This window comes from Corvus kubaryi, unplaced genomic scaffold, assembly GCF_017639235.1.
Source record: "Corvus kubaryi isolate FWS band 111438036 unplaced genomic scaffold, C.kubaryi_AGA036_p1.0 37334, whole genome shotgun sequence".
NCBI lineage: Eukaryota > Metazoa > Chordata > Aves > Passeriformes > Corvidae > Corvus > Corvus kubaryi.
Window position 1 is genome coordinate 15,907,042 of NW_024581108.1, and position 27,388 is coordinate 15,934,429.

Sequence of the window (27,388 nt, forward strand, 5' to 3'; positions counted from 1 at the left end):
TTTTTATTCATTCCACTGATACTTGTAGCAAGAGCTGTGCAGGCACTGCCCAAGCAAGCTTGGCTTGCCTCCTGGTGATGTTAACTCATAGGATCATAGAGTGGGTTAGAAGAGACCTTTAAAGATCAGCTACTCCAAATAACATCCTGACCAAGCACTATCCCTCTATTCCATTGCTTTAAATTTTGTTTTTCAAAGGCAAAATAGTTGTTAAATAAGGAAAAAAAATAGCTGTAACACTGAAAAAATCTGAGCAGACTCTGCACAGTAGCTTGGCAACTCCTTCCCCACAGTCCTTGAATTTCTTGTCCTCAGCAAGAGGACAAGCTTGCCATTTTCAATTGTAACACTTCCTAGTTAAGAGTGACTTTTTTTTCTCTTTTTTCCTTTTTTGCCTGTTTGACCTGGTTCATTTCTGAGAGCAGGAATAATTCTGATCCTTCCAATTAAAAGCTCGTTGTTGCCCTTTTGCCAGTTATAATAAGCAATCTCAGTCCCCAGTAACAATTACAGGTTATCGAGCTTCCATGCCTACACATTTCTGCTCATAGGAACATTCTGCCACTTGTCATCTTGAAAAGGCTGACTTGTGTCTCCTGCGGGCAGCAGGTTGAGGGAGGTGATTCTGCCCCTCTACTTTGCTGTTGTGAGACCCCACCTGGAGCACTATGTCCAGCTCTGGGGTCCCAAACATATGAATAACATGGACCTGCTGGAGCAGGTTCAGAGGTTACAAAGATGCTCAGAGGGCTGCAGCACCTCTCCTGTGAAGACAGGCTGAGAGAGTTGGGGTTGTTCAGCCTGTAGTAGTGAAGGCTCCAGGGAGACCTTACACAACTTCCAGTGCCTAAAGGGGCTGTAAGAGAATTGGAGCAGGACTTTTCACGAGGGCCTGTAGTGATAGGACAAGGGGGAATGACTTTGAGCTCAGAGGGCAGGATTAGATTAGATGTAAAGAAGACACTCTTCCCTACAAGGGCAGTGAGGCACTGGAACAGGTTGCCCAGAGAACTTACGGATGCTTCAGCCCTGGAAATGTTCCAGGCCAGGTTGGATGGGACTTTGAGCAACCTGGTCTAGTGGAAGGTGTCCCTGTCCATGGCAGGGAAGTGGAACAGGGTGATCTTCAAGATCTCTTCCAACTCAAACCATTCTGTGATTCTACAATATTACAAAGTTGGTCTTTCTTGACTAAAGGATGGCAAGTGCAGTTTCCGAGCCATCAGAAAGGCCAGAAATGCAGTTTGTCTCAAAACTGTTACCTGACAGTTGTCTGACTTTCTGTAGGAGGCTGTGTGTTGTGCCTGCTGCTGTTGTAACCCACTTTGGGGTTTTGGTGTGTATATACATGGCAATTCAAAATTGGAGCACATCAGAGAGGCAGCAGACAAGGGAAAACCTGTGTTGGAGTGGTGTTTTGTCAGAATTTTCAGGGCTGCTGCCTGCCTATAGCATGACACCAAAGGAAACACGTATTAGGAGAAACAGAGTGAAATTAAGGTTTTATTTAGGCATGAGGGACTGAGTGCGGTCTCTGAGGATGGCTGGGACCTTTTTCAGGTGGGTTTTGCTTACTTTCAAGGTTGCTCATTGGCACTTAAAGATTTAAAATGCATTTAGCACTGCGCAGTGTGAAAATTGCAGTCAGTCCCAGCCAAGGAGAGGTCAGTGTCCCTAGACAGGGTCTGTTAAGCACTCGGCCTTGTACACACTCAAAGGCATTTGCTGCTAAAGCTGTACTGTCAGGTCCCAGTCCTTGACACAAACGGTGGCGGATTATTGGCAACATCCGCTGGCTACAGCGGCACTTTTCCACGTTTCTAGATGACCGGACTGTGCTGGCCAAGCACCCTGGCGTGGGCCGGGCCTGGTACTGGTCCAGCCCCAGTCTGCGTTCGCTGCCAAACTTTTGCGAAGTATCAAATTCTACTCTGGCTTTGTTTACACACGGAAACCGTAGGAGTATAATTAGAGGGGTTCGTGTGCTCGGCTGGAAGATGCCTGTTGTGTGTCACCGCTCCGCGCCCGAAACTCACCCGCTCACTGCAGCACCCACGTACCCTGGGTTAGTGTCCACCTCGCGCTCAGCGCCCGCTGGACCGAGATCAGCTGCACCCAGCGAGACTCCCCGGGGCTTGGAGGCGGGGAGCGGGCGAGATACAGGAGGGATGCGGGAAGGATGCGGGAAGGATCCGGGTGGGATGCGGGCGGCATGGGGACGCTGCCCCCGCCGCGACTGCGCGGGCTGAGGGTGCCCCAGCCCGGCCCCTGCTCGAACGCCCCCTAGCGACTTCCTGGTCCCGCCCGCCTGCCTGCCTAGCAACCGCCCCGCGCCCGGCCTCCTGATTCGCTGGCCCGCCCCTGCCGGCCATCGAATTCCTATTGGCTGTGAAGCGGGAAGCGGGCAGCGATTGGCTGTGGCGGCGGAGGGAAGGGGCGGGGCGGCAGGGTGGGTCTCGGGCGGAGCGGAACGGCCGCGGTGGCGTCGGAGGTCCGCAGGACTATTTGGGCGCGTGGTGCGGAGGGATACGGCGGCTGGGCGTTGGTTTGGGGGACGGGCGGGGGCGGCGGAGGAGCGGGCCGCGCTGCCGACGGGACCGCGGCGGGCGGGGACTCGGGTTCCGCCGCGCCGCGCCGGGCCGGGCCGGGCCGGGCCGGTCAACGGGGGGGGGGGGGGGGGGGTCGGGGGCGTTCTCCGCCGTAAGAGGGAGAGCAAGCCGTGGGGTCCTGACGGGCACGCGTCCTCCGCCAATGAGGAGGCAGGGCCGGTGCGGACCCCGCGGCGATTGGCCGGCGGGTGGGGGGGGCGGGGCGGGTCGGGTGTCCCGCCTCCCGCGCAGACACCCCCGCCTCCTCCGCGCAGGGCTGGCCCGGCATCATGGCCTCGGAGCTGGAGAGCCTCAACCCTGGGCAGCGCATCATGACCTTCCGCCCCACCATGGAGGAGTTCCGCGACTTCAGCCGCTACATCGCCTACGTGGAGTCGCAGGGCGCCCACCGCGCCGGGCTGGCCAAGGTGCGACACTCCCTCTCCCCCCGGGCGGAGGCCGTGCCGCCGGCCCCGGGCCGCGCACCGGCCGCCTCCGCCCTTTGTTTACGCCGCGGCGCCGGTGGGGCGGGCGCGCCCCGGCCGGGGCTCGGCCCGAGTTCCCCGAGTTTGACGCTGTCCCCGGCCGCGGCCACCGCTCCCGGCCCGTGTGTCCCCGCAGATCGTGCCGCCTAAGGAGTGGAAGCCGCGGCAGTGCTACGATGACATCGACGAGCTCGTCATCCCCGCACCCATCCAGCAGGTGGTGACAGGGCAGTCCGGGCTCTTCACGCAGTACAATATCCAGAAGAAGGCCATGACGGTCCGCGAGTTCCGCAGGATCGCCAACAGTGACAAGTACGGCCGGTTCCGGGCACATAGAGTCATGGAATAGTTTGGGTTGAAAGGGACATTAAAGATCATCTGGTTCCCCACCCTGTCAGGGTCAAAAACAGGCTGCTCAGGACCCCATCCAAGCAGGCCTTGAACGCTTCTAGGTTTGGGGCATCCACGGGGGCCAGGTCCTCCATGCGGCCTGGGGTCAGCAGTGTGAGCGTCATGCCCTGGGCAGATGAAGTTGCTTGTACAGTGGGCTGTGTGCATGGGGACCTTTGTCATCTGTGCAGCAAAATTATGTGTAATGGCAGCAGAACTTTCTGTTTGTGCTGTGGGCTCCTGTCTGTCTGTCCCCAGTAGCTAGACCATTGAAGTATTTATTGAGTAGTGGAGAAAGGAATGTTCGTGACATAAAAAAGGAGACGAAGATCACTTGAAAAGGAGTTGGAGCAAAATAGCCTTTGCAGTAATTACTTAGAAATAACATTGGAATTGCCAGCTGCAGTCGGTCCATCAAAGCTTGTTTTATCTTTCAAAAGCAGTACAGACCAGATATTTAAGAGTTCTGTTTAATAGAATAATTTGATGTAAGTTACTGTTTTATGTTATATATGTAATTGTGTGGAATCTATGTATATAGATACACATTAAATAGATAAGACTAAGTTTGATCCCCCAGTGCTACGCATAGTCCAGTATATAGTTAGAAGGAATGGGCATCAAAAGCAGGTATTTTGCTGGTAAACAGAGCATGTTTGACCATGGTGAGTGTGAAGGTTTGCTAGTTTCATAGTGGTGGGAAAACTTTGGGTCTGTTTGTATGTTTTTTAAGTTGTTCTTTGTATCATTTCTGGTTTTGACCGCGTTGTTGTTTCTAAGTAGCTTCAGCTAGAAGGTGAAATTGTTCTGAACCCGGAAAAGTGCACAAAGCAAAAATGAAAGTAAACTGAGAAACGGGAAAGTAATTTTCTTCCTGATACTTCCGTTCCCAAGTGTCACAGAAACAGAGCCATGACTGCTCTCACTTCTCTTCTGGCAGCTTAGGGGTCTGGCTGATAACACACATTAGGTATTTTTATTGTAGCTTTCCATTCTTTCAGTCGAGGAAAACGTTGGTTTAGACTTTTCAAATATCAAACTGCAAAGTCTTTAGTACCTTTCTTGGTTTTTTTCAGGTACTGTACACCCCGGTACACGGACTTTGAAGACCTTGAACGAAAATACTGGAAGAACCTTACGTTCAATGCCCCCATCTACGGAGCTGACGTTAACGGCACACTCTACGACAAGGTGAGGAAACTGTTCTGGTTTTCAGGTAACAGTTATCTGCATTGCATTCCATAAATACTAATGTGGTATTTGACTCTTACCTTTTGGAAAGAGTTAATGATAGTCTTAGCGTAGTTCCAGCTTTTGGAGTAGGTGGCTGACAGAGGTAGGGACCTTTGCTAGCACTTCAGTGTAGTGTAGTTTAGTTTAGGAAAGCAGAAAACACTATTGCCCAAGCGTTGCTTTGTCCTGAAGGTTGTGTGAGAGTTGGAAGTGTTGATCAGTGGATGCATGCAGTGTTGGTATCCACTGGTGTATGTATTTTTGTGGGACAGCTCTGTAGCCGTTAGGTGGCATGATGATAACTGTCAAAAGACAGTTTGCAATCTGCTTGTTTGTCTCCTAAATTACCATGATTTACTCTTTTAAAAGATGTTTGGAGTGAAAAGTGGTTTTGTTCAAGAGGGTTCAGACATCAGCTCAAGCTCAATCAACATCAGCTATTCTCTGCTAAATCTGTAGCTTCATGGTTATTTCTCCTTTGTAATCATTATGTTGACTGGTAACTCTCTTTCCTTCCTTAAAGGCCAGTAAGCAATCACTGTGCAAGCTACACCATGCAGAGTTGTTGGGTTTAGGTGAACTAGCTCACAGCTTGAGCCGCGTAATTCTGTGATGTGCTGTTTCACAAGTGTCTGTTAGCTTTTGCAAACTGTCATCTCAGCTGTGTGGTTTTGTTCTTTGTAATCCTTGTTTGACATGAGGCTTGTGTTTTACAGCATGTAGATGCGTGGAATATTGGCAGATTGAACACAATCCTGGATATTGTGGAGAATGAAAGTGGCATAACCATTGAAGGAGTGAATACTCCTTACCTATATTTTGGCATGTGGAAAACTTCTTTTGCTTGGCACACCGAGGACATGGATCTCTACAGTATTAATTACTTGCATTTTGGGGAGCCCAAGTCATGGTAAGATTTTCTAAGGAATCTTCTAGATGTAGAAAAGCAATACCATAAAATATTGGAGTCAAAGGCATGAAGCTGAGTGTTGACTAAAATAACTACCATTTCTCCAGTCTTGCACTGCAGTTCTGTCTGATACCAAGGATACTAGAAATCTGTAAGGAGCTGCAAAGTAGTGCATGTCCTGAGTAGAATTTGTTTGGTTACCTTCTAAGAGGGTCCTGTTTGCTGTCCTGATTTAGAGTTCTTCTGAATTACAGTACAGTGTGGATCCTCTCTGCGGTGGCAGGGCCAAAACTTGGCAGACTTGCTTATCATTTCCTGAGGCTCTAAAATGACCATACAGAGGTATGGTCACACAAGCACTGGGAGAACAGGCAGTTTTTAACAGACTTAGAGTTGTAGCTGTTTATCATATGGATGTCACTGAGTGGTTTGTCCAATGTCTGAGCTTTCTTGATTCTTTTTAGGGGAGGCTCCTGAATTTCTCTTTATCATGGCTTGCATTTGAAGAGTGAATCATGCCCTTCTGTTCACAAATTAATTTCTCAAGCAACTTCAACAATTGTTTCCATGGCACTTTTGTTGGAAACTAGTATTTTTGGCTGCCTTTTAATACAACTTTGAAGAAAAAAATAATAGCTAGCACAATGTGACCCATGAACAGCCCCATGCAGTGGCAGTAGCAGGGAAACATGAAACAGAATAATTCAGTCTGTTGAACTATTTGGCCGTTGCTTCTTCTACAGTAGTACTTGGAAGAAGTGAGCTTTGCTGGTGTCTTTGATTAATTTAGCAAGGAATCCATTCAGAATATAGCACTGTATTCCAGAGTGAAAGCAAACTGAGTAGGTTGATTTATTGTAGTCACACCAGCCAGGAGTTTTGTGCCACCCATAAAAAGGTGTGTACAGAGAGAGACATACCCCTAAAGGGCACTCCGTGAGTTGTGCAGGTGTTAAGGCTGTGGCATCTGACTTAGTACCATCTTGGTCTGAGCAGCTGAAAGAGGTGATCCCATTTTCTGTCTTGCCCTGTGTTTCTCCTTGCACTGAGCATACTGAGATTGCACAGCTGTGAACTGAGACAGTTCAGGAAGTGCTCTTCCCTTTCTCGTTGCAATTCATGTTTTGCTGCACAGATCTGCTAATCATGTGCATCAGACTTTTTACTTCCTTGGTTGCTTGAGCAAAAGTTGTTGAAAGAAATGGTCAGGTTTTGGGTGTTGATTTTTCTTGGGATAGAAAAGTAAAAGTCCTCAATGAAGATTTTTAGCTTTATATTGAACTTTGAAAAAGACAAGTGTAGATACAGAGATTTTTTTTTTTTTTTAAGTAATTCACGCCTTGATGACTGATTATGATTTCCTGTCAAACTTTCAGATTTTGTTGTTGTCACTTTACTTATCAGATGTCTTCTTACGACTGCAGGTACTCTATCCCTCCAGAGCATGGGAAGCGGCTGGAGAGACTTGCAAAAGGTAATCAGGCAATTCATGTCCTGCCTTTTTCTAAAGATGGGATGGACAGCTGCAGTGGGTTTCAGCTCTTTTAGAGAGCACAGGCTAGCATGACTGAACTGATAATTTGCCTTTTAGGATATAGATGACATTACTTTGTATTTGCTTATAGGATACACACAAGAGAAATGTCACATTACAAATAATGAACTTGTGGTCTGTCTAACCCTTAATGAGAAAATCATTAGCTATTGATTATTAAAACTTGAAGGTTATGGCCAAGGGAGGATCCCTCTATTTGAGGTCTTTCTTATGTTCTTTCAAACTGGCAGCTGTTAAAAGATAAATCTTGGGGAGCTGTCATTTTTCTTCAGCATGCAAGCTAGTACACTTCAAGTAAAGTGGTCCATACTTGTAGGGAAAAAGTGTCTAGACAGTAATTTTTCATAAAAACTGCTGAAAGATAAATGTAGTTTGAGCACAATGGTAACATCTCTCCTTGTCTTTATTTTAAACAGGTTTTTTCCCGGGAAGTGCCCAAAGCTGTGAAGCATTTCTCCGTCACAAGATGACTCTCATCTCTCCATCAATTCTGAAGAAATATGGAATTCCATTTGATAAGGTGTAGAAAAGTAATCGTGGTTATACCAGCTTAATCAAGAGGTTCCTGCAGCCTTGTCTTGTTTCTGACAGCAGCCAGTAGCAGATGCTTAGAGAGGAAAATAGAAACAGGCAGGAGATAAGGCAGTCCTTCCTATTGTACTTCCATTTATCTGGCAGTTGGGGCCTGAAAGAGTTTGAGACAGAAAAATCTGTCAAGGGCTCCTGAAAACAAAAGCTTGGTTTTCTGTAATTTTTTTTTTTAATTTTTTGACTTAGAACTAAACATTACCTCCTGTGTTAGATTCACTTCACTGTTGAGATGTGTATTCAGTGAAGTGAGATTGTTATTTTTTTGTCTCAAACTTGGCCTTGCTAATTTTGTTTGTTGCAATCTGCTTCCTTGATAGAAAATAAGGGTTGTTCCCTGTTAATTTTTTAATTACATTAATAACTTTATAGGCTTCCTTAATTTCTCGGGTAATGACCTGCCGTTCCCACTCCCACACAGCGATATTAAAGATCTAGTCTTTGAGTTCTTATTCAGAAATACTATCCCATCTACCTGGACAGCTGAAGGGTTTTGTTGTTATAAACCTTTACAGTGGGGAAATGTTGAAGAGCAGCAGTAGAAGGCTGACTGAGAGTTGTACTTTAGTATGAACAGCAAAAGAAAACAGCAGTAAATTTCCAAGTTCTGTGTGAATAGAAATTTACTTGATCTTAGATGCTATTCAGCCAAACCTGTAGCTGATACAGATAAGTATCTTTATGAGCTTCCTATAGCTGGTCACAGAGTATTTATAACCATTTCTGTGCTCTTTTCCTGTTGTGTTTTAGTAAAAAAACTCCTGAGCATGGCTTTTCAGTAAACAGCTATTTAACACAAGTAGCAAAATAGTGAAGGTCAGTATCAAGTCTATCCATTGCAGCAGGGAGCTCCAGTCACCATCTGTGAGTGGGGTTTTTGGGTGTGCTGCAGAAAGGAATACAGGAGCTCCTTTTAATCATATTCACCAAGTACATTCTTAAATTCTGAATAACACTGGGATGTCTCAATTGTCTTCTAGGTGACGCAGGAGGCTGGAGAGTTCATGATAACCTTTCCTTATAGCTATCATGCTGGCTTTAACCACGGCTTTAACTGTGCTGAATCTACCAACTTTGCTACTCTTCGGTGGATTGAGTACGGGAAGCAGTCGGTGCTGGTGAGTGGTCTGTTGCCATCATTAAGACCCCATTGTTTGTTCTAAGGGAGTGGTTTTGGGGCTTTTAAGATGCGATGTTTGCTTTCTCACAAAGTAGCAACATTCACCCCAAGTGCTGCTTCCTGCCCTTGTGTCAACCATGGATAGCTTGTAACGTGTTTTGTCATGTTACGTAACTTCTTTGTAACTTTGTGCAGCCTAAGTGAGGCTCAGGGGACTGGTCTTTCCAGAGATGAAAGAGTATGCTTGGTGGGCAGAGCTCATCACTATTTTCTTCAGTATTTTAACCATTATTTATGGACTGTTTAGCCTGGAATACAACTTTGGTAACTTAAATGACTTATCAAAATAAGTATCTTGGCTGAACCTCTAGACTGAATAGTGTTATATCCCTGTAGAGGTGCCTTACGAACAAGGGTTATGTTTTCAGAAGCTAAATTGAAGTGAATGCTTTAAAGCACTAGTTACAACCATGCCTGGATGAGGGGAATCTCTACTGCTCTGGGTAGGCCCAGAGTTTATGTGGCTCTTATTCCTTCATTATAGTCTCTGGTTTTGCTGCCTGTTTCTGTATGAGCTCATTTTAAAACAGTCAGCAACTCTGTAAATAGACTGGTGAGCTTTATTTCCTAGTTTCCTAGTTGTTGTGATAACATCTGTGTTTCTGTTTTGTGGTTTTTGCTGGCTTTTCTGCCATTTTTAGTAACCTAATATATACCCTTTTGATTTCCTGGGAAAGAGTGTTGAGAGTTCTGAGGCTCAATTACGTGTGAGAGTGGGATTTTGTTCCTTAAACTCCTGAAGGCAAAGTGCTGGAGAAATGCAGGATAGAATTGTTGAGTATTTGGCCTTACTTTAATATTTTCTGTGACTTCAGTGCTCGTGTCGGAAGGACATGGTGAAGATCTCCATGGATGTGTTTGTGAGGAAGTACCAGCCAGATCGTTACAAGCTTTGGAAAGCTGGGAAGGATGTGACTGTCATTGACCATGCTCTTCCAACCCCAGAGGCAGCAGAGTTCCTTAAAGGGGATCTCATGCAAAAAGTCAAGAATGGGAAACAGTGTGCTGAGGAGATGGAAACAGAAGAGACGTGTAAAGAGGAGGTGGCTGGGGATGAGACAAAAAGGTACTGCTTTATATAGTCCTCTGCTTTTCTATTGGATTATTATAATTTGAACCCAGTTGCAATTAAGTGTTTGCCATTCTGATAGAATAACAGTCAGAGTTCGCAATACTTGTTTTTCCTGGCAACAGGGTTTACTCTTAGTATTTTTTACTATTCAAGTCCACATTAATAGGTAGTCTGTGGTAAGCAGGAAACACACCAGCTTGGAAGGTGGTTCTTCATCTTGGGACAGACCCCCAAAGCCTGGATTGGCAGTGTGTACCCTGCACTGACAAGCCAGAAAAAAAAAGGGGCTATATTGAGATCATGGGGCAGTACTTGTTAACAAATTCTGGTAGAATCAGTGCTGCAAACTGTGACATTGGTGTTCAGTTCCTTGCTGAACGCCAACAGGCTAATCATCTTACATTTTGCAGTTAAATCTTTTTCAGTCAGTGTCAGCTACTGTTCCTAAAGCTGTCTTTGGTGGTTGATTTTTTTGTTGTTGGTTTGGTTTGTTTGAGGTTTTGTTTGGAGGGATTTTGTTGTTTAAGGTAAAGAATGCCTGGCTAGAGCATAGTTGCCTAATACATGATTAACATGCTGAGAAGTCATCTCTAAGGATTACTGACTTTTATTCTGTAAAAGCAAAGAAAACATTTCAGAATAATTTGAAAACTATTTGGCTTTCCAGATGCTGTCTCATAAAACACTAATCCAAACCAGACTGTATTTTATGCATTCACACAGAAATTCGATACATTTACATGTTTGCTAACCTGACATAGGGATTTGTCTTCTGCAGCGTCCCCAAGCACCGCATAGGAACAAAAAGGCACAGGGTCTGCCTGGAAGTGCCTCAGGAGGTGAGTGAGAGTGAGGCCTTCCCTAAGGAGGAGCTGAGCTCCACACAGTATGAAGCGGACATGGCAGAGCCTTGTGAAAGGCCTACGAGTGAACTTGTGCAGCAAGGTGAGCAAAGGCTCAAACTTCGGGTAACCATGTGCCAGGCTTGTCTGGGGCACTCTTTCATATGATGCTTGTTGGTAGGATGCTTTTGTGTCCAAAAAAGCAGACACTAGTTTGTCAGAGCCATTGCTAGCACCTCAGAAATGTACTGTTATAAGAGAAATATTACCATTTTCTAGTTTTGGATTTTTACTCTTCTTATTTTGCCTGCCTGCATACGAAAAAAATATATAGGATGCCTCAGTAGTCTAAGTTCCTTTATATTTCTGTTGAGCAATGTGACCTGTTTATAGGAATTGCTTAGTAAAACATATGCACGCTTCCTGGTACAGTGGGTCTGGTATGCTTTACAGGTGTGTTACTTGTAATTTTGTAATAAGTAGGCTGGAGAAAATTCATATGGCTTGTAATGGGTGAGTTATCCTTGCTGTTAGGGGAGGAGCAAGGGGGCATATGGAACAACACAAGAACAGGGAAAACATATGGGATGCCCCCTCTTGTATTTTGTTTTCCAGCCCTTTGCAGCTTGTATTTAATAATCTTCTGTTGGTGTGTGGGTTTTTATTTTTTTTTTTTCTATTAAGTCTCCCATGAATGTTTGTAACCTCTTACCCACAGCAACATGTGGCCAGGAGCTGGGCTGTTTTAACTACATAGGTATCTGTATAAAGGATCATCTCTGTTTATTTTAAACTCATTGTCTGCTGGTTTTGTTTGATATACCCTAGTTCTTCTAATGGGAGAGGCAGTGAGCAGACGCTTTTATTCTCTCTCACTAAGCCATCTATGACTTTATAGGTGTTTGAATTAATCGTCTATTCTATATGGTGTACTGTTGCTTTTTTGAGTGTAGTAGTTTGCTTTTCTGTTTGGCTTTGTGCAAAGAGTTGCACAAGTGTTCTCTTTCTGCCCAAACTTCAGAAAAAGTCAGTATATCTCTTCTTCCAGATCGTGTGGACTCAGCCAAATTTGAGGAATTGAAAACAGTGAAGCTTGAGGAGGAGGAGGAACAAGAAGCAGCTGTACTGGATCTCTCCGTTTCACATGCTTCAAATTCCACTTCAGTGTTGCCAGCTTCAAAGCAGAGTGCTACATCCAGTGTTCAGTCCAGCTCACCTGCCTATTCTTCAGACTCTGAATCGTCTGATCCGTTGGCAAAACGAACTCTTCCTGGGCCAGCCAGGGTGTTCACAGTCCACAGCTATGCTAAGGGGGATGCTGGTGGATCTGACAATGAACAGACTTCAGGGAAGAAAGCCAGTGCCACCTCCAGTGTCAATGAGCAAGAACTCACAGAGGTACGAATGGCAAAAGAACTGAAAGCTGGAGAGCTGTAATTCCATGATCAGGGATTTGCTGTGACAAAACTACCTATTTCTGCAGATGACAGTTTCATCCCACTGGTGTTTGCATAGCAGTTTGCACCTCTGGGTTTTGTTAAACACACAAGAATTTAGATGAAAGCCTTATACACTTAACCCCTTCTAGAAAGCAAGGAGATCACCTGTTTTGAGAACTTCTCTAAACTGTGTAAGTGCTGTAATGGAAAGGGTAGCTTGGTGTTTTTGACATGGTGGTATTACAAGCTGATTGAGGTCCTTTTGTAGTAAGAGCCACCTGTTTGCACCTAAAATGAATCTAATTTGCTCCAGCCTTTATGGCAAGCACATTGATGTGATGAGGGGTTTTTAATATAAAATTGCATACCTGGGTACATCCGTCTCCTTTTAAAAGAGAAGAAAGGATGCAACAAAAATATTGGTTGGGCGAATGTAAATCTGTGTATTTAAAAGCTGCCAATGAATTTTTATTAAACAACCTAAGAGAAGAGTTAGAATCTTACCTAGTAGTGTCTTTCCAATATTTTGTTTTCCTGTTTAAATTTGTGATTAGAGAATGGGTGGCCAGTAATGATTGGTCTATCTGCTGTTCCTTTTGCATAATTCTTGACTTCTAAGGACACAATCTGTTGATAATTGAGCTGAAACTGAGACAGTCGTCATGGCTATTTAAACTAAAGACATTCTGTTGCAGATACTGATGTCTCCATCGAATGCTCTATACAGGGAAAAGGTGAAATTTTCAATGGGTGTGGATTTTTTTTCCCCAGTGTGGTATATTTCAAAACAAATTTTCCATTAGGTGGCAACTGGGAATGCTAATTTCCATTTCAATATTTCTTAGAAGTCTTGTATCCAACTCTGTGTAAGAGATCAGAGGTAATGATTATTGTGTTCTCTTCTGGCTTCTTTTATGAAAAGAAGGTATTTAAACATATGTAAGATGCATTTAATCCAAGATTTACTTCTGCTTTAAAATAATAATAGATTCTAAAAAAAGGTTCTTATCTAGTGAGAGACTTTCTGGGCTGTTAAAATCATAACCTTTATTGCCCTGCTTGTCAGGTTAGTAGTAATTTTGTCAGTGTGTCACTTGTTTTTGTATGAGGCTAAGGGAAGAGGAAATAGCTGTTGTTGCAATCTCCTTATTCCAGTCTCTCTGGTAAGACATTAAGGCAAGTAATGAAGAGAAAGGATGAAAGTGTCCTTCATTTAAAATAACCCTTTTATTTGGAGATGTCTATGAGCTCTGTATTTTTTCTAGTTTATTATTTGTTTTTACTTTTAAATTTGGAATATTTTAAGTGACACACCAAGCGTGGCTTCTCCAGAATTCATGAGACTTCTTATCACAGCTCTTTTAAGTTGAACCATCCAGCTTGTCTTTCTTTGTTTCTGTCTTTTACATGATTCTTTAACTAAACAGACTTGCATGAAAAGCTACACTGGGACCTGTGAAAAATGTCCATTCCACTGACTCGACAGAGCTAGTACAGCTCTGTCCAGTTTTTCGTAGCAAAAGTGCTCTGAGCACTTGGAAAAGGGTTTAGAGCTGAAGTTGCTTGGTTGGAAGTAAAACTGTGGAAGCATGTGTGCATTTTGAAGAAGTTTCTCTAAGTTCAAAGTAAATTCCTTCCAAAATAATGTCAAAAGGGAACATGCTAACTGACAGCTGAATTGCTTCTCCTGGTCCAGGTGGGAAAGGAGTACGCAAGCTCAGTGAAGGAGAGTAAGAAATCCAAGGGTCGTCGCCAGCCGTTGAGCAAACTCCCGCGCCATCACCCGCTCCTGGTGAAAGACTGCATCAGTGATGATGGTAGGTAAAGCCTTATGCTCTCTGGGAAATCGGAGAGAGGGTCTCAGCTTCTGTGGGCAGTGTAGGATATTCCAGTAACTAACTGGTGATAAACAGGAGTCAGCAAGTGACGCCTCTGCCTCCTAGACAAGGTGCTTACCTCATTGCATCATTAAACTTTTCTCTCAAATGGTGTCATCTTTGTTTTCTGTACTTTACTTTGGAAAGAAAAATTAAACCAGTACCAGAGACTGTTGCCTAATTGCATCTGCCTTAGGCCATTCCAGTCATTGATGTAAATATTCATGATTTAAAAAAAACACCGAATGCCAGATTCTTTGGCTGGTGGCTTTAGTTTTGATGTTGATGTCGTTTGGAGCTGGTTCTGTTCTCACAATAAGCCTATCTTGTGTCTGCACTGTTGCTTGATTAGTAGAAGCCTCTTAAAAAGGAGACTGAGTTACTGGCTTCCATCACCCTTCTGTCAGTTTGCTTTCTGGCAGTCTTTCTTTCATCTCCATTCATAGCTTCTTGCCTTATTTAGTTTCATTTACAAGAAGAGCATCTATAAAAGGACACAAAATCACTGAGTGAGTGCTCTCTTATCGCAGAGGCATCAGAGCAGCTAACTCCTGAAGAAGAGGCTGAGGAGACAGAAGCATGGGCCAAGCCACTGAGCCAGCTGTGGCAGAACCGTCCACCAAACTTTGAGGCTGAAAAAGAATACAATCGCACCATGGCCCAGCAGCCCCCATACTGTGCTGTTTGTATGCTCTTCCAGGCGTATCAGGTATGAAACCAAGACTGGTCATGCTATCACCAGAGATAACAGAGTAGGTGCCTGTTGTGGTACATAGTTTTAAATATGGGGGTTTGCATGTTGCCAGTTAACAAAAGCTGTATCAATGTTGCAGTCTTCCCAAGGAATTGTTCCAGGAGAGCACATGTGAACATCCTCACACCTGTGATAGACCCCTGTGGGTTCCCAGGGGGCTCACTCAGCTGTTCAGCAGAAGCTTTTGTGTTTTGTGGCTTTTGCTCAAACCACAGAATGGAGCTTAAATGTTACTGGAGCTGACTATAAAATCCCATTTCTCTTTTCCAGACTGACTCCTTCACTGCTAGAATGTTTTCAGAAAAGTACTTTACGTCCTCTTGTAGCACATAGTCTTTGAGGAGCTGGCAAGGAAGAAAACTTTTTACTTAAAAGGATTAAGGGTTGTGTTTGTAGATGGTATAGATTGAAAGCTGTCTTGTCTTGGAGTGTATCCAAGACAGTAGCAGAGGATAGGGTGCAGAACTCCTGTAGTGTTGACTAAATGTGCAGGCAGGAGTCCCCACTGAATTTGTTGATATACCTAAGATTAATAATTTTAAGGTAGCTTGAACAGTTGTCTGCATGTTTGACCTGCAACTTTGAGTAAGTTTGACCCTTCCCATACACTAACCATATTTGATTCATTTGTGATCACTGTATGGTTGTGGTGGCGCTAGAAACATATTCACCACAGTTTTGGAAGTAAAGACCTCACTTTTTTGTTGAAGGTTTATATTTCATATAGTTCTGATTTTCATGAAAACCATAGGCCATAGTTTCTGTTCAGTCTTGCTATTTCTGTCTGAGATGAAGTTCTTAGGAATGGAAATTCTGCTTACAAACTGTATGGTACATGAGGATTTCACTAGTGCTTGAGGGAATAAAGTTAATAATTTGAGGATAGTTGAAGTTCTCTTAACTTCTTTTTTGTAAGAAAACTCTTAGCTGCAGGTTTTCAAATGTCTGTCCACACCAGACAGTGGAGCAGAAACTCTTCCAAGATGCGAGCTGTGGTTAGAGTTGTTGTTCAGAAAGTCTGTAGCAAGTCTGGAAACTCACTTCAGTTACCCATTCAAATAAAAAGTTGGCACAGAATGCCAGACAAATATGCACTTTTCCTTTGGGAAGAAGAGTGTCTGCTGCTTGGGGGGAAAAAAGTCATATTTTATTCAACTTTGTTATAGATTTTCTTCAGTCATTTTGTCTTTTGCTTGACATTCAGTGTAAATCAGTAAGTTTTACAGAATTAGACTAAACAAGACTTGTTGAAAACATGTCCATTTCCTTCCAACTGTGAGTATTGCCTGAACTTTTTTTCCCTAGCTTTTGATGCACTGTAGGAGGGACAGTGCAAATTCATTCTGCTACTGCCATTTCTGCTAACAGTAATTTTAAAAGATGAGGGAGGCTACTTCTGTGGTTGCCTATGAGGTACAAAAGATGGTTTAAACATTTTTTCAAAGAGAAAGATTAATTTCTGTTTAGCTGTTCAGAAGAGTAGCTTGAATGGAAATATATCTCTGTAAACTTTGTATGTCTTAGCTGTTTGATTTGGCATTGGTTTAGAAGAATAAATTACGAAAGATTAGCCTGAAAGTCTCCTGAGCTTTATATGGGAAACTGCATTTTTAGTCTGTTTATTTTCCAGGAACAAATTAATTTTAAAGCCCATTAGACTTGTTCAGAACTACACTGGGAAAAAGCAATGGGGATTGTAGTAGGTATCTATTCATGTGTTGGTAATCTTTCCATATCAAGGGTAAGGTAAGTGTACACTGATGGATAGCAGTGTTATGATCCTCTGTATTACAGGGGGAAGATGGAGAAGAGGTGTTGCCTGTAGAGAGCATGAGGTGGGCTTGGTGATTCCCTCTCTTCTGTCAGAAGAGATGCAGTTTGATGTGTATCTTGTTGCGCATTAGAGGGATACAATTCAGACTTTCCATTTAGTATTTGAGTAGAAAATAACTTCATTCTGAAGCCACAGCAGCTGAGGATTTTATACTTATAACTTTAAATAGTTATAACTATATTTTCACCTAACCTACCAACTCATCTTTCAGCACCTTCATTCGTTCTTTAAACTGGATATATGTATGAAATAATGTGTGAGTAAAGATGATGTGAGACCATTTTACTTGTAAAACTTAAATTCCCTGTCCATCCCTCACAGGCAGAATGTGAAGGCAGCAGTCAAAATTCTGGAGTAACTCCAGCTGCTGCTGATGGGAAGATCCGAACTAAACCCCTGATTCCTGAAATGTGCTTTACTGCCACTGGCTGCAGCACTGACCTCAATCTTTCAACTCCCTACCTGGAGGAAGATGGAACCAGTGTACTCATCACCTGCAAGAACTGCCATGTCTGTGTTCATGCGAGTGAGTGCATCCAGATGTTACCCTAAGCTCTGGTGTTCTCTGTACTGAGTCTGTACATCATAGCAGCCCTCTGCCAGTTGATTTAACATACAAATAGACCAAGTTAAGCCCTTACCAGAGGAGGATATACTTGGGTGCTGTCCTGTGGGGTAGGCAGTTGGCTGCATGGGTGGCTTCAAATGCACACAGCATCATCCTGGGGCTCATTGATTTTAATTCCTGCTTTACTTCTGGGCCCAAGGGAAATGGGTTTGAGTGTAAATAAGCTCTTGAGTGAGATGTGTCTGTTCTAGGTTGTTATGGTGTATCCCCTGACAAAGCCACTGAAGACTGGATGTGCTCCCGGTGTGCAGAAAATGCCTTAGAAGAGGTAAAGTTTTTCACAGATGGAGTCTTGCACATCTGGGAACCCGGCTACAAAGTTAATTCACATAGTGTTGTGGGTGTTGGGTTTTTTAATTATCCTGTGAAAAGAACAAAATTTAGAGAATGTTTCAGAGCCAGTCTCTTGTATTTTGGTACTTTAAAACCATAATGATATTGTTTTAACTGATGCAAAGCTGCTGAGCTCATTTGAGTCAGAAGGAAGATGTTCTGTATGAATGTGGGAATAGCTCCATTGTCTGTCTGAATTTATGGTAGTTATTTCTAAGCCAGAAGTAACTTGTGTTAACAACTAGGCAGGTATGCACATGTGAGGAAAGCAAGAGGAATGGGATTCCCTCAAATAGCTATATAGACTCTAGGTCAGTAGAATGGGTCAGCCTTTTGATTATTATTTCCTCATAATTACTTGATTATTATTTCCTCATCTGTTTGTTCCAGATCCTTTTACATATCCCCAAAGGAAGGATATAGGATATAGTAGGTGTAAAATGATCCCATAACAAACAAGTTGACCCTTCAGTGGTAGGTCTGCTTGCTTTCAACAGACTTGGGGTCTGTATTTGTTGCCCTAAGGGCAGCAGCTTTTGAGAGCTGAGGGTCTGATCTGTACAAAGTAGTTAGCTCTCTTCTGACAGCAAAATCATTTTCTTCTTCTGGATGTGCATTTTGAGGTGGAGGTTCTGCAGTAATTGTGGTGCTGAACTTCGCTCTTCCAGCTAATGCTTTCTTTACTCCAGGACTGCTGTTTGTGTTCATTACGAGGAGGAGCGCTGCAGAGAGCCAATGATGACAAGTGAGTGTTCCAGATTTTTTGGATTTTAAGGAGAGGCTCAGTTCCTAAGTATCTGAGGGTAAGCTGGTAAACTGTCTGCGGTTGGTGTAACAGAGTGACCAACAACACCCTTCACACTTCGTGTGTTCATTGCCTTCTCATGGAGGAGTTCATATCTCTGTAGGTAACGCCTGGTTCTCATTCTGTTGGTAGCAGCTGTTCACCGCTTTTTGTTTGATAGTGCAGAGCTGTAATGTGCAGAGGTATAACCTACCACATAAAAATAAGGTTCCAAATGAACTAACATCTCTCAGTGCTTTCTCTACAGAGGATTTTGATTTTTCCGTCTCATTGTGGTTACAGTGATGACAAAGGGCAACCACAGTTTTAAGCAGCACAACGTTGAAATTCAGGGTACCTCTACAGCATAATGTGCATGCAATTGCCTGTTCTGTGTCCTTTGGGTGTGGTGCATCATCTAAAGTTATTTGATGCAAAGTAGCAGTGGGGCAGACTTGTAGCACCATGAAATAACTGAAACTTGGTCAGGCAGCCTTTTATCATGCAGGAGTCACTAAATTGCTCTCCTGTTAAGCCCCCTAGTAGCAGATTTTAAGTACGAAGAAGTCTTGTGTTTGCCCTACGTGTGACCTGTTAGTAGCAGTAGGAAGAAAGATCACACTGATCGCTCTCAGAGGTTATTTATTGTGGTTTTTATGGCAAACTTGAGTAGAACTGTATTTACGTAAACTCTGAAGCATCCTCTGTTGGCCTAATGCATAGTGATTTCTTTTTCCTCTCTTCTGTCCTGACAGGTGGGTTCATGTGATGTGTGCTGTGGCTGTACTGGAGGCAAAATTTGTGAACATCGCAGAGCGGAGTCCTATAGACGTTGGTAAAATCCCCCTGCAACGTTTCAGACTGGTGAGGATCACCTGTGCTGCATCGGTGGTGTCTCTAGTTCATTCAGAATCTGAGGGGCTTTGCTTATCCCTTCAAACCCAACTCATCTCCTCTCCAGACTGAACTGTATAGTCTGCTCAACTCTTTGTATGAGAGGTGGCAGTTATCCCTGTTGCCATTTTTTTTTAATCTTTCCTTGTTCTAGTGTGTGTTCATTCACATGAAGAGTCAGCAAAAGGGGCACGGTTTTCAGTATGTGGCAAATTACATTTATACAGTGGTGTAATGGTGATAATTTGTTGTGCTTGTTTTTCTAGTTTCTAGTATTTAACTTGCTTTGTTGACTGCTCTCAAGCACTGAGATGCCTCAGGATATGTGAAGCATTCCTATAATGGGTGAAGGTCTTCAGCAGGAAAGCAACTGTACTTAGCTGTTTTAACAGCTCAGTGTTGAGGGGAAAATGACTCTGCTTTGCATATGCATTGCAGATAACATTCTTTTCCTACAACTGCCCAGCAGGCTTACTTGAGTCACTGGTAGTTGTGATAGAATTTTAACTGTTACTTTGTGGTCATTTCCCATTAATCTAGTCTTGTTTGTATTTATGTAACTTTTTAGTCAAGTGCTGAAAGGCCCTATTGAGATGGAACATTGCAGACTAATTAAGACCTGTTGCTGGCACCCTTGGGTTGCATGCTTTGTGCATGTTGAGCTGGTAGATATTTAACTGAAGTTTTTCCTCTATTACTTTACTTATATACATTATTGTCTTGTCGTAGACTAAAACTGCCTGGTTCTGTTTAGTTAGAAAGCAGCAGTGTTTTCCAAGAGGCTAAATGGCACAGCTGTTACATGATAAGCTATTATAGCTAGACCAGCTAGCCCTTGGTGTGGGGTAAAAGCTAGTGCCAACCAATAACCTCCAGCTTTCTGTCCACAGAAATGCATCTTCTGCAAGAAAAGGAGAAAGAGAATTGCAGGTTGCTGTGTACAGTGCTCACATGGTCGGTGCCCCACATCCTTTCATGTCAGCTGTGCCCAAGCCGCAGGAGTCATGATGCAGCCTGATGACTGGCCATTTGTTGTCTTCATTACCTGCTTCAGGCATAAGACTCCATCTCAGGCAGAGGTGAGTAGGTGTGTTATTCCCACGAGTTGAACTGCAGTGTCTTGGAGGCACTGAAAAGTTTTTAGATTGTGTGATTCTTTTGAAACTTCATTGAAGACTTGGCTGTCTCACAGTATTTAATGTAATCTAATGGTGTTGGTCTTGGATTCTAATACCAGCCTTGCTGCTACTCTGATCTTAGTCAGGTCCTCTACTGTACTTCGGTTTGTGGACCAGAAGGATTGAAAGCATCACATCCCTCCTGTGGCTGTTGTAATAAGGAACAGTGGTGGGGTTATGCTGTGATACTTAATATGCAGGAGTTAGTGCCAGTACTCCAGCAGTCTGCATGAATGGTCTCAGAATTTCACATTTAAGTGATTGATTAGTTTCTAAAGTTCCCATGCAGCCTTTTTAACCAAAACCACAACAATCTATTAGAAAATGTTTTCTATAAAGGCCTTCCATTGCTCTGAAGAATGAGAATCCAATTTACTAAGTAAATTAAGGACAGTAGCACGTAACAGATTAGACTTCAGGCATTTAAAATTCTGGAGGTAGAACTTCTCTAAAATGCTGCAGGTGATGGCTTAAGTAGAGTAACTCACCTGAACTAAAATGTTTTACTTTGTTGTCTGCCAGCACTGGAGCGATGGTCTTCAACACATTCTTTATTTTGAGTGATTATATAAAAAGTGATTTTTCTCTTCTCAGCGAGCTAAGGCTGCACTCCAGGATCTGTCCCCTGGACAGATAGTCATCAGCAAGCACAAGAATGGTCGCTTCTATCAATGCGAAGTGGTCAGCCTTGCAAAGGAGACTTTCTACGAGGTCAACTTTGATGATGGCTCCTTCAGCGATAACCTGTACCCAGAGGACATTGTGGTATGTTTTGCAGTGGGGTTCTGGTACAGGTCACATGATATGAGTCAGTTCCTGCTGCTGTAGAGCAGACACATCAGGGATCTGGTAATTGTTCCCTGGGTCCTGTAGCAGCTCAGATGTGCTGCAGGATGGCCTTAGAGATGTTACCTGAGAACGACTTAACTGAGGCCATATAAGGACAGGTATAACGGGGAGTGCAGCTGATCTCTGGCTGCTTAGCAATGGTAGGTCTGAAGGAAAACTTGCTGATACTTGTATGCCATTCCCACATCAAGTACTTTGAAGTTGGTACCACTGTTGGGATTTAAATGCAGATGACATAAATGGATGCCTCTCAGCCTAGTTCTCCATCCCTAAAATGGAGAATTGTTGGGGTGGTGTGCAGTGTGCCTCCTTGGTGGTTTTCTGAATCTTCACATAAAGAACCTGCTTACCTTTCTTGTCTCTCCCATCTTCCCTCTTCATTCTAGAGTCGAGATTGTCTTCAGTTAGGTCCCCCTGCTGAAGGGGAAGTCGTGCAAGTGAGATGGACAGACGGACAAGTTTATGGAGCCAAGTTTGTTGCATCACACGCTATCCAGATGTACCAGGTACAAAACTGCTGTCTGAAAATGCATCACTCAGAACAAGCCAATCATGTTAACAGGGTTGCTATAGGGGAGTCATGCTTAAACACTCCAGAGTAAGTTACTCTCACTGTGTTAGCAGTGACAGATGCTGGCAACAGTTGCTGGTAATAATTGCTTGCAGTTCTATGTACATCTGGCTACCTACTTGAGCGTCCACTTCTGAAAACTGCTGGTCTGCAATTCTTCATCAGACTGTGTTCCTGTAGTTTAAAGTACTTAAAATAAGTTTATTTTGCTTTTTTCTAGTGAGAGTGCACCATACCTTTCACGCTTCCAAAGGGATGAATATTCAGACTGTATTAAAGTGAACAGCCACATTGTCTTGTCAGGTGTTAAAAGAATATCCCAAAAAAAGTTTTGATTAAAGTCTGTTCCAGCGTGCATAGCTGCATATGTATCTTACAAATTTCAAGTGGTAGAAGATTATTTCACAAGAGAACTCTGTGGGGAGAAGGCAAGTTCTGGGTAGCTGTGGGAGGGTTCTAACTTGTGAGACTTCTGACAGAACTTCTGGTTCTCTTCTAGGTGGAATTTGAAGATGGTTCACAGCTGATGGTGAAAAGGGATGATGTATATACTCTTGAAGAGGAGCTTCCTAAGAGAGTGAAGTCAAGGCTGGTAGGTAAATGGGGTGCAAATGCTACTAAAGAAGTTCGTTGAACTTTTATCTGTGCTTGAACAGCACTCTGAGCACGTGGCAGCAGCAAAATAACAATCTGTTGCTCTCCTTAATCATTGCAAAGCTCAGTAGTTGATCAGGCTACAAAAGCAAAGTTCTGTCTCGCTCTGGAGAGAATTTCCCCTTCTACAGGGGTGTGAGTTTGTATCATAGAGTCACAGATTGGGAGAGCACGTTAATGCCCTTTCATACCTGTATTCTTAAGTTCCATTGTTTACTTCCATTGCAAAGAATGGTCCAGTTCCTTCACTTACCCTTTGTTCTGAGAAGCCCTTAATAGGCTTGCATCAAAACAGCTGGCTGTTTCTTGAGACTGTAAAATAATTCAGGTGGGACAGGACCTCTGCAGGTCTCCAGACACCTGTTCCAAATAGGGGTAGTTTTCAGAAAGGGTTGCTCATGGGTGTCTCCAATTAAGTTTTGATTATCAATAAAGATGGAGATCCCACACCCCCTGTTTTTTTTGCTTTACACTTTTCCACTACAAAAGTTGTGGTTACAGACGGCATACTGGGGTGTTTTGCTGTACAGCACAAACATGCACACCCTGATGCAGATCTGTTGGCAGGCACACAGGATGTTAGAGTCTTAAGAATGTATTACAGCTGAATTCTGTGACCAGGAGTTTAAGCATGCCTGCTCCATAAAGCAGAGATTGTGCTAGACTGTTTCAAAATTGGAACAGCTGACTCTGTTTATTACTTTGAGAAAGTGATTGTGAATTTAAATTAGGTGCTCAATTACATTTGAAACTTGAGATTCTTTAGATCTCTCATTACAGTTCACTTAAACGTATCCCCAGACTTGTAAATCCAGTTTCTTAAATATTTTCTTTTTGTGTTTGGTCAGTTTTTGAAGAAGTCTGAATGTTCCCAAGTGTCTTGGCTTGGTTCTTTCTTACATGCAATAGGAGGATGTGAAGACAAGGGATTTGATCTGTGCTCTAGTGACTAATTCTGTCTTTTTCTCTTAGTCAATAGCTTCAGATATGCGCTTCACAGAGATCTTTGAAGAGAAGGAGGTCAGTCAAGAGAGGAAGAGACAAAGAGTGATCAATTCACGCTACCGTGAAGATTATATTGAACCTGCCTTGTACCGGGCCATCATGGAGTAAACGCTGCCTGTGGCAGAGGAAGAAGATGCCCACCTCCCCCAAGGATTTAAGCGTTCCAGTACAACAGGCCATATTTGGATGCTTTGAATCCAGGGTTTCTTTTGGGGTTTTGTTCTTTTATATTTTAAGGAAGCTAAAAAGCTGATGCTCTGCAGTAGCTGTAAGGCAGCTGTTGGATAGTGAAAGAGATCCCATTTGCTGAAGCTGATGCCTGCAGACTGCTGGTCTGAAGTTGGGTCCTTACCAAATAAGCCAGCTTGGGGATGTTGCTTTCATCTTGTTGAGCAGTCTTGCTTTTTCTTTAGAGACAATTTGGACAGGTGGCAAACTCTTTGGGGAGTTGTTGCCAGGAATCCTGGCAGCTTGCAGGATAGTATGGTCTATTGTTTTAATTGAATAATGTTCCTGAATTTAGGAGTCTCCCTGGTGATCACACCTGGGCTTGGGCAGGCAGTATTACTGGTGCTGGAAATGGAACCTCTTTTATATTTATATCCCTTTTTTTTGTTGCAAGCAGCTTCAGTCTCTTGTTTCTCAGCACCTCCTTTCTGAGGTTGAGCTGTAGCCTGTTCAAATCTGAACAGACAGGAGGTGCTTGTGTGAACAGGTGAAATGTGAAATTGAAACCTGTACGACAAATTATTTAACCTTCCATTTAATATTTTTGTTCTGATAGTGCTTTTGACTTACTTAATCATGAGTTTAACTGTTAATAGAATGTGCCTCAGAACCAATGAAATCTCTCTGGAGCCTTGTGAAGTGCAGCCTTCTAACAAGAATAGGTGTTCAGCTCCCAATAGACATTCAGCTCCCAAAGAGTTTCTTTTGAGTTTCTCTAAGGCAATATGACTAAAGGGACAGTCCTAACTCTCCCTTCTTGAAATCCAGGCATCACAATGTTGGGGATGACAGGGCAGCGGTATCTGAAGCAGTGCAGTCCCTCCTCTGGGGCAGCATTGTCTATCGTGTGTCCGCAGGCTTTTGCTTACAGCAGCTAATACTGGGTCTGAGACAGAGAAGTATGCACTGAGCCGTGTGTATTACTGAAAGGCTGTGCAGTGCTCTTCTGAAGCCGGAGTGCTGCCATGTTGCTGTCTGGCAAAGGTTACCACAGCATTTTTGTAGAGTATTAGGACACATCTCAGTTGTGGTGGAGAGAATTTGCTACCCCAGCCATAGGAAGCTGAGTTGAGCTGGGTAGTAGGTGTACCTGGAAGATGTGCCAACTTGCTCCTAATAATTTAAGCATTAACATACCACAGTAGGAGCAGTGTAAATACATGTTCCTTTCCCGTTCTGTAGGAAGGGGATTTTGGGCTGTGGAGCAGATTGGCCACCTTCTTTTTGCATGGAATGATGGGGTGAATTTTCCTACTGGAGAGAATCATGACTGCGTGTTCTCCAGAAACTGTTCAAGAGGAGAATTTTCTAATGAAACAGACCTAATGCATCCCTGCTTCTATAGGGACATGGCAATGTGTCTGCAAAGTCTGGATTTGTAACTTTTTTCCTTTTATTACATAGGAGCGCTATAAACCAAACCCTTCTGAAACCCCGGTGCATCGATTTGTGATTAGCAATAAAATGTAGTATTGAGTAGTGATACAACTCTTGATCAGAAAAGAAATAAACTGCAACTTTTATACAGAAAATCTTTAGCCCTACATTTTTATAGGGTGAGGAGGATGATGTAAGTAGCAAAGATTTGCACAATCACTGTTTTGCATAGAGGTAATCTGTCCTATTTTTGTGGTGGAATACCTTGTTCATCAGTATTGGAAGGCTTAAACAGATTCTGAACCGAGATAATGACTTTTTTTTGTGGTGTTTGGTTTGGTTTTTTTTTTTTCCTTTTAACATGTCCAAAACTCCTGGTTTCAGGGTGTTAAATGATTTTCTGATGGATGGGGTAGTTGGCTTGATAAAACCAGGATCTGTTAAGACTGGAATCTGGTAGCTGCAGTTAATCTGGTCCAGGCAAGAGGAATGAAATTGCACTTTGACATCTGAGCTTGTATGTAAGCCTCTGAAGTGATGTGCTGTGAGCAAACGTGGAGAAGAGCTGGTGGGGTCTTAACAAACTTGCCTCTGTTCTGTCAGAGTTAATTTGGTATTAACTTCTCATAGGATGAACACTACCTGTGTGTTACTGAAAAACATACTCCTTGTCTCAATCTGCCACTCTCCCTCCACAGAAAAGGTGCCTGCATTCAGGCGTTGTCCCCAGACTGCCCTAGAACTAAAATGCGCCTTTTAGGTGCCACATGCTATGCTGCAAACACCTTGCTCAACAGCTTCATCCTAAAATGATGACCTAGTAGGAAACAGCTGGATTTGTTTGGTGTTCTTGGAGTTGGTTCTTGGAGTTGCCCTGGGCAGGGCCAAGAGTTGGATTTTATTGATCCTTGTGTATCCATTCCAACTCAGGATATTCTGTTGTTCACCTGCAGCAGATTTTGCCACTCAACCTTTAACAGTACTAAGTGACTTTCAAGAGCTCCTGTGCATAGTATTTGTTCTGGAATAGGAGCTTTGCTACCCGTTTTTGGCATGTTTTCTGCAGGTGCCAGATTTGCTTTTGTCAGTTGACTGCATTGTGTTTGAAACCACTGCCATCCTGTACTCTGAGACAAAGGGCCTTCCCAATTTTCCTGTCAGTTCTTGTGTTGCATCATTCAAATGTGAGCATACTGTTACCTGCTGCAGGGACTAAACTGCAGTTTTGGCTTCTCTCTGTGAACTTAAAATCAGTGACCCTGATGTTTGAAGGGCCTTTATTACATGACTTTGCAAAAGCAATTTGGTTTATGGCTTGAAGTATAACAGATAGCAATAAAAGCTCTATACAGAGCAGCTGTCTCAAAAGTACATAGGCTTTCCATTACCTAGACTTTTATCGTGTCTGATAATTTTCTCCAGTGGTTTTGGTTTTTTTGGAAGTGTGTTTATCCCTTTTACAGCATCATTCCAGTGAGGGTGAGATGCTGCCAGATGATCAGCTAGTCAGGCGTTTCTTGAATATGTTCAGTACAAAATCATGCTCAATATGCCCCACAGGAGCTCTGGTGGCCCTTTGTTTGGTTCATTGCATGTGGTGCTACAGGCAGTAGACCTTTTTACTTCACTTTTCATGAAGCTTCCATCTGTGACTGGTCCAGGTTGGACCCACAAAAAGTGTTTCTTGTATAAACAAATAGTGGATTGCCCTTAATTCAGGATGAGCTTCACAAGTCAATGATAACTATTCATAAGATTTTAAAAGGTGACTATGTTCTTTGTAAAGCAGTAATGTTTCTGCCTGTGGCTGGACTTCTAGGAGACCTATTTTCTATCAGCAGACCTCTCAGATGACCAGAGGGAGTACTGTCAGTAGTAGGACCCGTTCTCCTTGCTCCTTCTCTCTCTTCCTGGTGTTTCAAGTTGGGTTGAATTGATTCTGCATTGTTTGAAGAGCACAGTCACTTATCCTAAGACTTCCAGTGCATCTCTGTTCTTACATTCTTTAACTGGGCTCCTGTTGTCTGACATGTCTGCAGTTGTGCTCATTTTTTAATGAAACATGGGGTGAAATCAAGACTCTGGTAGCCCGTATGTTGTTTTCAGTTTCCTCAAGAAATAAACCTAATTTTAAAAAAGA

General features: G+C 43.2%; 1 protein-coding gene across 2 annotated transcripts; it reads left to right on the forward strand.

Annotated features, from left to right (window-relative positions):
- Positions 1 to 2,435: 2,435 nt before the first annotated feature.
- KDM4A (lysine demethylase 4A) lies at positions 2,436 to 27,388 on the forward strand. Of its 2 annotated transcripts, none has more exons than XM_042030499.1 (22): positions 2,436 to 2,491; positions 2,864 to 3,016; positions 3,210 to 3,385; positions 4,540 to 4,654; positions 5,413 to 5,606; positions 7,031 to 7,080; positions 7,578 to 7,681; positions 8,730 to 8,867; positions 9,745 to 9,995; positions 10,780 to 10,946; positions 11,892 to 12,241; positions 13,979 to 14,099; positions 14,690 to 14,868; positions 17,069 to 17,273; positions 17,567 to 17,643; positions 18,398 to 18,453; positions 19,248 to 19,356; positions 20,277 to 20,465; positions 21,159 to 21,329; positions 21,800 to 21,919; positions 22,484 to 22,576; positions 23,611 to 27,388. In XM_042030499.1, the coding sequence occupies exons 2-22, from the start codon at positions 2,879 to 2,881 to the stop codon at positions 23,749 to 23,751; spliced, it is 3,144 nt and encodes a 1,047-aa protein (XP_041886433.1). In that variant the 5' UTR covers positions 2,436 to 2,491; positions 2,864 to 2,878; the 3' UTR covers positions 23,752 to 27,388. The 2 variants fall into 2 exon arrangements, with proteins under 2 accessions (XP_041886433.1, XP_041886434.1); XM_042030500.1 differs by having other exon boundaries at positions 2,465 to 2,516.